The following is an 11007-nucleotide window of genomic DNA, read 5'->3' on the forward strand; positions in this document are numbered from 1 at the left end:
AAACAAAAGCTTACTGGGTGTTTCTCTAACGACCCTTGGAGTAACCATTAGTTTGAAACAAACTTGAAGCAACACAATTTCTCTCAAACCAAAAGACAGAAAAAACCTACATCACGCGTAAACAAGTTTCAAACTTGATTTTCTATTATTGTCTCCTCATAAACTTCATCAAGAAAATGTAACATAGATAAACAAGTATCCATCAAAACTAGCAAAAACAACAGCTTACTAGGTGTTCTCTTACCAACCCGATCCTTCGAGTAAACATAGTTTGAAACAGACCTGAAGTAACACAATTTCTAGCAAACCAAATGGCAGGAAAAAACCCCATCATTCCGAAACAAGTTTCAAACTTGATTTGCTGATAATTATTATATTCCCCATAAACTTCATCATGAAATATAATAATACCAGAATAGAGAAAGGAAACTACATTAAGCAAATGAAATGTAATCATCTTACCTATTTTCAGGTAAAAATTACAATGGAGTAATGTCGAGGCACTAGACATCCTCAAAACTTGCAAAAACAATAGCTTAATAGGTGTTCTCCTAATAAACCTTTGACTAACCATTAGATTGAAACGAACCTGAAGTAACACAATTTCTATCAAACCAAAAGGCACAAAAAACCTCCATAGTTTCTAAACAAGTTTCTAAATTCATTTGCTGAATATTATTGTCTCCTCATAAACTTCATTAAGAAAAAGTAACACAAACAAACAACGGCAGGGCAACACGGTGCACTAAAGCTCCCGTAGGACTACTTTTTCCTCTTAAGTGGCCCAGTTTTATACCCACTCTTAGTAGGTTTCCCCCAAGGTGTCAACGAAACCCTTCCATGACTTCCACTACTCTTACTCCTCCCTTCACCACCACCATGTGGATGATCAACAGGATTCATCGCCACCCCCCTAACTGTTGGTCTCCTTCCCAGCCACCTGCTCTGCCCCGCCTTCCTCAACTTCTTCGTCCCATGCTCTGGATTCGACACTTGTCCTATCGTCGCCCTACATTTAACATCAACCAATTTCTTCACACCTGATGGCAACTTCACTTCACAAAACTTTGTCGATGCACTTGGCTCCGTAAGTATTTTTGCAGATGTACCAGCTGCTCTAACCAACTTACCGCCTTGTCCGGGTCGGATCTCGATGTTGTGAATTAGGGTTCCGATTCTCATCATACCTAATGGCATACAACTTCCAATTTGGGAACTTATGTCCAGTGAAAATTGTTCCATCATTGATTCTAGTTCCTTTGATGGCTTCATTTTCGACACCATTGCTTCAAATGGACCTATAAATCACTCAATAAAACAACAGAAATTGGATTAAATTTACAAAAAAAACCACAAAACTGGTTTAAAATCTTCAAAAAAAAAAAATTGGGTTAAATTGCAAAATAACAACAAAAAGAGTCTTAAATTGTTAACAAAACAACAAAAATGGATTAAATTTACCAAAATAAAAAAACAAAAACCTGAGTTAATTGTTAAGAACAACAACAAAATTGGGTTAAATTTGTAAAGAAAACAAAAAAAATTGGTTTACATTGTTAAGAAAAACAACAAAACTTGTTGAAAAACAAAAGCAACAGAATTTGGGTTAAATTTTAGGGATTCTGTAGATATTGAAATGAATATAGGGAAAGAGAGAGTACTGGTAGAGAAAGAGCGACTGATGACATTGCGAAGTAGGGACGAAGAAGCCATTCTCGCTCTCCAAAGAGCCATTTTCTTTTTCCTTTTGGAATTCGTTTGTGTTCTTGGAGGGGCAGGGTTTAACGACAGTGACTACTCGGCTTTTCTTACTACAGTAGTTTTTTTTTTTTTTTTTTTTGTAGGGATTTGACTGTCCGGTTGGGAGTAGGGGATCAATTTGAGTTTTTATGTTCGTTCTTTATTTTTTTTATTTACATTTGTGAGTAACAATTAATAAGGATTTGCTTGACCATATGTATTGCAAGTAGATTTTGGAAAAAGTTTTGGTATTGACAATAAAAATTATCAACATAAGATCCCAAGTTTGATCAAGCAAATCACGGAAAATGAATCAACTTATCTATTATCTTTTTTTTTTTAAAAAAAAAAAGGAGGTAATTTTGAGAGAATGTGTAGTTTTAAGAATTATTTTAATATTTTAAAACTTATATTAAACTTTTATATTTTACAAAAAAATTCATCAATTATGGCTACAACTATAATTCTATCAATCAAATCTGTCATTAAACGTATTCTTATTAAAATTTTGTTCGAAATATAAAGATTATATTAAAGAATAATTTGTCACTATCATTGTTATTGTTTATTTTTTCGCGTCAATGAATCTTCATAACTAATAGTAATTTGACGAATTGTAATAACTAATAATTATTTTATTAGTAATTTTATTAAATTCATGTTATGATTTCTGGAGAATGTAATATAGTTCATTATAAAAATAATTACTTTGTGTCAAACTTATATGTATAAATCATATTTCATGTTTTTCTTTTTTTCCTTAAAAGGAATGAAATATGTTTCCCAAAAACAATGCCAAATACGTGTCAAAACTTGATCACAATATCTAAAAATTTATGATGAAACGCTAGCTAAGAATAGGGATGAATTATCTCCGGTAGTAATGGGTATACAAATGTCACTATTCGAGACTACCCCTAATCGTAACACGGTGCTTAAGGCTACAAGTGACTCCAAGCTAACTCATGAGCTGGCACATACTGTAAATATTGAAAAGTGTAACAAAATACTGTGCAGAAGTCATTTAATAAAATATTTGAATGTAAAAAAAACAACATCAAACGTACTGAAAATCAATACTGAAAACATAACAATTTGTCTGACCGTTTGAAAGCCTTTAAACATGATAAGTTGTTAGGACAGGTCCTCAACTAACTCTGACTACTGAAATCACATGAAATAAAGTACCGAGAAGCATAACAACTAATCTGACTAGTCCTCGACCGATGAGGACTCAACAATGCGACAACTGAATGATATAGGAAAAAACTAGGCACGATCTAGGAGCTGAGCATCCGAACTTATATTGTGAAATTAATATAGCGCAAAAGACAGTATGCGGTCAGTACTATGAATGTACTGGTATACAAGATAGGTACTAACTGATATACATATAAGTACTGAGTATGAATGCATGAATCATATAAAATGAATGCAAAACCAAGCATAAACATATACTGAAATGATCTGAATAACTGATATATGGATACTTAGTCATGCAAACCTGAATTGATGCAATCTAATTACTGAAACTGTGGGAGCTAACATTTAACTGACATGCCCCAATTTGAGCTAATCGGGGTCCAACCTATGACTCTGATTGGAAAAGTGTTGGTACCTTGCTAAGGATACTGACACTGGCTGTGTGAATCTATTAAACTAATGTCTCGAAGGACTAGGGTGTCATCCTCTGCTGGAAGGAGACCCTTATGAAAGTGTTAACCCTCTACTAGCAGGATGACATCTCATATCCTACGGTGGCTACGTAGTTCTTGAACTTAAGGACTACTACTAAAGGTCTCACTCTAGACTGACATGTGAGCCTTCATCCCTATATTCGCTTGGTGCTATGTTCTACTCCTAACTGAACTGACACTAATACTTATAAAAATTTAACATGATTCAAAACTAATAAACGCTCAACATGATAATAATCTGAATATAATAGTACAAATATGATCTGAATGACTTGTAACTTGAAATTTGAAATATGCATGAATATCTAAGTATAGAGTGTTCATAACCCACCAACACTGAATGATACATTAAATATGATAACATCATTAGAATACAGTAAAAAAATTCATGGCTGAAGACCCCAAAACATAGTGTCTTGTTAAACTAAGGGAATTCATGTTTCTAAGTATGGAAAAATACTAAGCTTATGAAAATAACATGTACACAGGGTTCAATTGCAAGGATAAATCGTAATTTCAAGAAAATTCATAAGTGCCATGGAACCCTAAACATAAAGGATAAATTAAACCTCAGAGTTTTAGGAAACCTTTGGGACTCAATGGGTGAAAGGATCCCATTGATAAATATCCCACATACCTAAATGTAAAATCTTGGAGAAATCTTCTTGAGAATTGGACTTAATTGATGAACCCTAGTTGCTTCCTGGGATAAGAGAAAATTGCCCTTTTTGGTTTCTTTTAGTAAAATTATCATTAATCATATAATTAGGGATTTTGGGGCTTTTATACTATCCTTTGGGAAGTCTAAACAACGTGGGGTAGGTTTTTAAAGTAGTGGGAAAACACTTAAAGTCTTTTGAAAAATCGTGCAGGAATTTGGGTTCCCATTCATTACGACTCACCTTACGACTCGTTGGGATTGACTATGAGTCATAGTTTGAGTCGTAAGCTAGAATCTTGGGTCTAAGTTCCCTTCTGCTCTGACTACAACTTTCTTCTAGCGAATCGTTATGATTGACTACGATTCATTAGGTAGAGTCGTAGTCTGAGGCTTAAGTTTTAGGTCATTCACTGGTCAGGCTACGAGTCTACACTACGACTCGTAAGGTATGAATATGAGTCATATGTTGGACTCCCACTCACTAGGATGGATTTCAAGATCATACACTGGTTAGGTCATGAGTTCATCTAACGACTCGTAAGATCTGACTATGCTGGACTCGTAACTAAAGGACTGGTTCTTGGGGGGACACTATTGTGACTATGAGTCCCTTCTTACGACCCGTAGTCATTGATTACGAGCCATAAAGTCGAGTCGTAATCACTGGGATCATAACTTGGGGACTTCACTGGAGTAACTACGACTCACTGGTTACGATTCGTCATATGTGGTAACAACTCATTACCTGTCGTTGTCATGGTAGTGTGTCAGGCCCTAAGGGAAAATTTTCCATAACTTTTTTCCATGACATCGGATTAAGACTAGGCTTGAAATATTGGAAAGCTAACTTAGTGGCCTATCTTTTGTGGGGTCTTAGATTTTGAAAAATTCAGGGTATTACAATATCTCCCCCTTAAGATCATTCGTCTTTGAATGAAACTGTCTGATCTGGAATACTAGGAAAGCTGACATCATCGCTGAACATTTATGAATTGAATCATGACTAAATATCTGAATCTGAGACATGATGCATAGACTGAACTGAATTCATGAATGCATGCTATGACATGAGGATGGTTGGATAACTGAGATGGAAAATGAGGGAACTAATTTAAGGAAACCATTACCTCAAGATGAATCTAAACTCGTAGATAAAAAATAGGGATACTTGGCTTGCATATCGGTTTCTGCTCCCTATTAGCTCCTTCAACGAACTGATTTCTCCACAAAATTTTAACTAAGGCGACTTTTTTAATTCCTCAACCTACGAATCTGATGGTCAAGGATCTCAACTGGGACTTCCTCATAGGAGTGGTTATCTTCCACACCCACACTTTCTAAAGGATTGACTGAAGTTGGATCATTAATGCATTTATTTAATAAAGAGATATAAAACAATGGATACACTGATGCTAACTCTGCAGGAAACTCTAACTGATAGGCTACCATTCCAAAATGGCTCAAGATCCTTTATGGTCCAACATAGCGGGGATTGATCTTTACTTTCTTACCAAATATATTTACCCCTCTTATGGGTAAAATTTTCAAATACACAAAGTCACCAATATCAAATTCAACCTCCTTCTTCCTTATATCTTCATAGGATTTCTGACGACTTTGGGCTATCTTCAGCCTTTATTGAATCAACTAAACTTTCTTTGTCACCTTATACACTGAATCTGGCCCTATCAAAGTGGCCTTGCCAACTTTAAGCCAACTAATAGAGACCTACACCTCCTACCATAAGGAGCCTCAAACGGAGCCATATGAATATTGGAGTGATAGTTGTTATTGTAGTAAACTCAATAAAAGGCAAATGATCATCCCAACTACCCTTGAAATTGATAACACAAGCCCTCAACATGTTCTCTAAAGTATGACTGGTCTTCTTTGCCTGATCATCTATCTGGGGGTGAAAAGTCATGCTGAGATGAACTTGGATACCAAGACCCTTCTAAAAAACCTTTTAAAAATGGGAAGTGAACTAGGTACCTCTATCTGAAATGATGGTCAATGGAACTCCATACAACTTTACCAACTCTCTAGGATAGAGTCTGGCATAATCCTTGATTGAATATGAAGTATGGGCTGGCAAGAAATGGGTTGACTTGGTCATTTTATCTACAATGACCCAAATAGAATCATGCTGACGACACGTAAGAAGCACCCTGTAACAAAGTCCATGTTCACCACTTTCCACTTTTAAGTGGGGATGCTGAACTACTAAAGCGTACCGTTAAGTCTTTGGTGATCAACCTTGACCTGCTGATAATTTAGACACTTAACCACAAATTCCACAATAGCCTTCTTCATACCATTCCAGCAATACAGTTCCCGCAAATCACGATGCATCTTAGTGGCTCCTAGATGAATAGAATATCGCAAACCATGTGCCTTTGCTAATATTCACTACCTCAAATCATCCACATTCGAAACACATAATCTACTTTAACAATAAAGTACCTCTCTCCCCAAGAGAAAGCCTCAACTCTGATCTTGAACTGCCTCTTTCAACTTAACCAGAATAAGATCTCTGTCTTGCTTTTCCTTTACCTCGGAAACTAAAAAAGATTTCAAACCACTCTAAACCCATATCTTTGGAAAAATTAACCAATCGAATACCCAATCTAGCAAGCTGATGAACCTCGTGAACTAACTCCTTCTTATAATCCTCAACATGAGCAATACTTCCCATGAACAGTCTACAAAGGGTATCGACTACAACATTGGCCTTATTTGGGTGATATAACACACTCATATCATAATCTTTAAGCTACTCTAGCCACCTTCTTTAATGAAGATTTAGGTCTATCTATGTGAACACATACCTTAAACTTTTATGGTTAGTAAACACATCAACATGAACCCTATAAAGGTAATGTCTCCAAATCTCTAAGGAAAAAATAATTGCTACGAACTCGAGATCATGAGTCAGATAGTTTTTCTTATAAGGTCTGAGCTGTCTAAAGTCATATACTATGACCTTGTCCAGCTGCATCAACACACAACCTAAACAAACTCTAGAAGCATCACAATAAACTAAAAAACCATCTGAACCCTCTGATAGAGTTAAAATTGAGGTAGAAGTGAGTCGATTCTTCAACTCCTAAAAACTCTTCTCGCATGAATTAGACTACTAAAATTTGAATTTTTTCTGAGTCAGTTTGGACATAGGTGATACAACCTAATTGACCATCATATCCTTTGATGACATCATGCTAGGCCAACTCATGAAGAACCCAATTATGGTCACATTATAGAGAAGAGAACATGCATGAATAGACCATTTTGGACATTTCATGAGGCAAAGTTATGTGTGGAAAGTGTCTTAGCTTGCGAAAGTTGTGAAGCTTGAAGGACCACGGTCTTGGAGTGTAGGACTTAGTAAAAGGTGACCTTTTCTCACTAAGCGTAGTTTGAGGTATTTCACATGCTAAAAATACACTCTATGCCACCTATCCTCATTAAGGGCATTTTGGACACTTTATGTTGTAATAGATTATAAATAGACCCTTTAGTCTTATTTTTACTTAGTTGTTTATTGATGTAAGTTCTTGAAACAATTTGAAACAGCAAAGTCCTGTCCCTACTTGAGGGAAACCTAAACTTGACTTCACAAGTGAAGGCTCCCCTTGTGTTGTGTATTGGCTAGAAACGTGAGTTCTTAAGTGAATCGAGTTCCTCTTGGGTTTAATGTAAGAACTTGGTATTAGTTTACATGTTTGTAGAGGTTTTTGAGTTTAATATACTCTTTAGTTTCTATCTTACATATTTTCTTTATGTTAAGTTATTTATCCATCATCTCTTAAGTTAGTTTTGTTTTCTTATTGCCGTTGTTGTCTAGTATTGTGTGGACTATTTTGTGTGATTGTGGACTATTATGAGCCTTCTTAGATACCGTTTGGTATCATTTGGTATCAGATCAAGGCGGTTGTGTTCCTACATTACCAATCTTGGGCTCTCTTAGTCGAAAAGTAAAAAAAAAAGAGTTGAAGTGTTGTTGCTCTTGGCTGAAGCATCTTTGTTGTTGTCATTGTTGTGTTTGGCCGAGAAAAGTGTCCAGATCTAGGTGGATTTGTCATATTAGTTTATTGTGTTATCTTCTTGATCCACTAGCACTTCTTGAGTCTAAGTCCAAGATTTGATCTTTGACAAGTTGTTGTTAAAGGTTGTGGATGGCTAGAGTTGAAGTTCTTGTTTTTCTTGAAGTGTGTTTATAAAGTGTTGTTTGATCATGCAAAAAAAAAGGAGAAAGACTTTGTGTTTTTCTTGGAAACAATTTCAAGACAACACCATAGTATTAAAAAGATAAGAGTCATTCAAAAAGCAAGTTACCAAAAAGAAGTAAGACACCTTTTCAAGACTTGACAAAAGAGGAAAGAGACAAGACCACCCAAAAAGTTGTCTTGCCCAAAAGAGTGCAAGTTGGTGAAAATAAGGTAGAAGACTTTTGACTATTGAAAAGAGAGTCCAAAGACCTTATAAACCTAGACCATAGCCTAATTTTCTTCCTCAAAGGTGGGAATGAACAACTAAAGTCTTGGAATAAGAAATTCTTCAACTTCAACAACATATCCAATGTCCAATAGTTATTGTCCACGTCATCAACAAGACTCAAATTCTTGGAATTCCTAGTTTCTTTCTTTGTCTCCATTAGTTTCATTTTTTTTACTCCTATACTAGTTGGCAACTAGTAAGTATCTACTAAGTTGTGAACTAGTTTTTGAGTACTTCTTTTGTGTTTGCTTTACTTGTCGTGCTATATTCGTTTATAATTCGTAGTCATTCTTTCTTTAAGTACATACAAAACTTCTTTGAGTCTTTAAAACAAAAATCCATTCCAACCCAAAGAGTAGACTCACTCCCAAGCTCTTACGAGTTGCTAGCCGGTTTAAAATACTTGAAGGACCAAGTGTGAGACGATCAAAGTGTATGAGAGTGTGGTGAGGATTTTGTGAACTAATTGTTTTCTTTTTCTTTTGTTTTGTAAGTTTATTTTGATTTAGGTACAATTGCAATAGAACTTGCGGTGTCAACCTCCCAAACCTTGGGCAATGAAGCCACAAGTGCTATTTTGTCTAAACTTGAAGCCATGACCCGTCAATGGGAAGTGATAAATGAAATATTGGATTATATAGGAGCAAGTGGACTTCCCAGACCCATGTCAAGATAAAGTACGTAGCTCATATAAGCTATATAGTAAAATTAATCTCCCCTAAACTCCTATGAACTTGGAATATCGTGATGTGGCTAGTAGCAGCCAAGTGGGTGTGGTTCGTGGTTTGCCTAAGAAGTTGCATGAGCATTCACGTAGTGATACTTTTGGTATTGATCATGGGTCCCGTAGTGATACTCTTGGTGTTGATCGAGTTGATCGTGGGATTGGGTATGATTCTTTGAGCATGTTGTATGATAAAGGCCTTATTGATATCCTTGCTCAAGGAACCCGAGAAAGGGAAAAATTAGGTGAAGGTGACCTTGAATTGCTTGGGAACCCTAATTGTGATTGTTCTTCTGATAATGTTTTTTTGTGTGATCCCTTTGCTACCTGTGGTGATTTATATCTAGGTAGGGATTACTCTATTGGAGCAACCCTCTTTTTTCTCATGATAATTCTAATGGAGATAAAGAGGGTATGCCTAAGTTTTGGGGTGGACACATAGGGACAAATGGGAATAGCCAAAACCTATGTCCTTGGCTATTTCACCCATTTAACCCCGGTAAACTTTTGGGATGTAGAGATTGTTATACGTCCAAATTGATGCTTGGTCAAAACGACAAGAAAGGTATGAATGAGGGTGTTGGCATCCTTCCCTATAATGGAACATTTTTCTTCGGGAGTCATAATCCACTTGAGGAACCAACATTATGCAAAGGAAAAATCTCCAACCAAGATGAAGGGTCTTTAAAGAAGGGGAGCATGAACATCTCCAAGAGAGTTCACCATTGTGTGTTTACATTCTTGACCAAGGTTTTTTCACTTGTAGGTCAAGAACAGAGTCTTATCTTGAAACTACTTTGGATAAACTCTATTTGTATGATAATTTTTTTCTATATGTGTGTAGGGATGATGATTTCCATAGCTAGCTCCTTTGTGCCTTTTTCCATAGAGTGCTAATGATTAACACGAAGGATCCTTGGCTATACTTCAAGTGTGTTCCACCTTGATATGAATATGTTATTTGTTTTAGTAACCCTAACCCTAAATCCATGAGAATGTTGCATTTGTTTGTCTTCTCTTTAATTTTGTAAGGTATGGATTCGAGGTCGAATCCTTTTCAAGAAGGGGAAGATGATACGAGCCAAATGACCATCATATCCTTTGATGACATCATACGAGGCCAACTCATGAAGAACCCAATTATGGTCATATTGTGGAGAAGAGAGCATGCATAGGGAGACCATTTTGGAGATTCCATGAGACAAAGTCATGTGTGCAGGCTGGCTTGGCTTGCAAAAGTTGTGAAGCTTGAAGGATCATGGTATTGGAGTGTAGGACTTAGTGAAAGGTGCCCTTTTCTCATTAAGGGTTTTTTGAGGGATTTCACATGCTAAAATACACTCCATGTCCACCTCACCCTTATTAAGGGCATTTCAGACACTTTATGTTGTAATAGATTATAAATAGGACCTTTAGTCTTATTTTTACTTAGTTCTTTATTGATGTAAGTTCTTGAAACAATTTGAAACACCAAAGTCCTTTCCCTACTTAAGGAAAATCGAAACTTGACTTCACAAGTGAAGGTTTCCCTTGTGTTGTGTATTGGCTAGAAAAGTGAGTTCTTGAGTGAACCGAGTTCCTCTTGGGTTCAACGTAAGAACTTGGTGTTAGTTTACATGTTTGTAGGGGATTTTGAGTTCCATATACTCTTTAGTTTCTATCTTACATGTTTTCTTTATGTCAAGTTA

General features: G+C 36.0%; 1 protein-coding gene across 2 annotated transcripts; it reads right to left on the reverse strand.

The window, feature by feature from the left end:
- Window positions 1–416: 416 nt before the first annotated feature.
- Window positions 417–2027, reverse strand: LOC107853920 (60S ribosomal protein L2, mitochondrial). Of its 2 annotated transcripts, none has more exons than XM_047395521.1 (2): window positions 1662–2027; window positions 417–1298 (listed from the first exon to the last, which is right to left on the reverse strand). In XM_047395521.1, exons 1-2 carry the CDS (start codon window positions 1732–1734, stop codon window positions 763–765), a joined length of 609 nt encoding a protein of 202 aa, XP_047251477.1. In that variant the 5' UTR covers window positions 1735–2027; the 3' UTR covers window positions 417–762. The 2 variants fall into 2 exon arrangements, with proteins under 2 accessions (XP_047251477.1, XP_047251479.1); XM_047395523.1 differs by having other exon boundaries at window positions 417–1308; window positions 1662–1821.
- Between the last annotated feature and the right edge of the window lie 8980 nt (window positions 2028–11007).

The sequence above is a fragment of the Capsicum annuum genome, chromosome 1 (genome assembly GCF_002878395.1).
Source record: "Capsicum annuum cultivar UCD-10X-F1 chromosome 1, UCD10Xv1.1, whole genome shotgun sequence".
Lineage (NCBI taxonomy): Eukaryota > Viridiplantae > Streptophyta > Magnoliopsida > Solanales > Solanaceae > Capsicum > Capsicum annuum.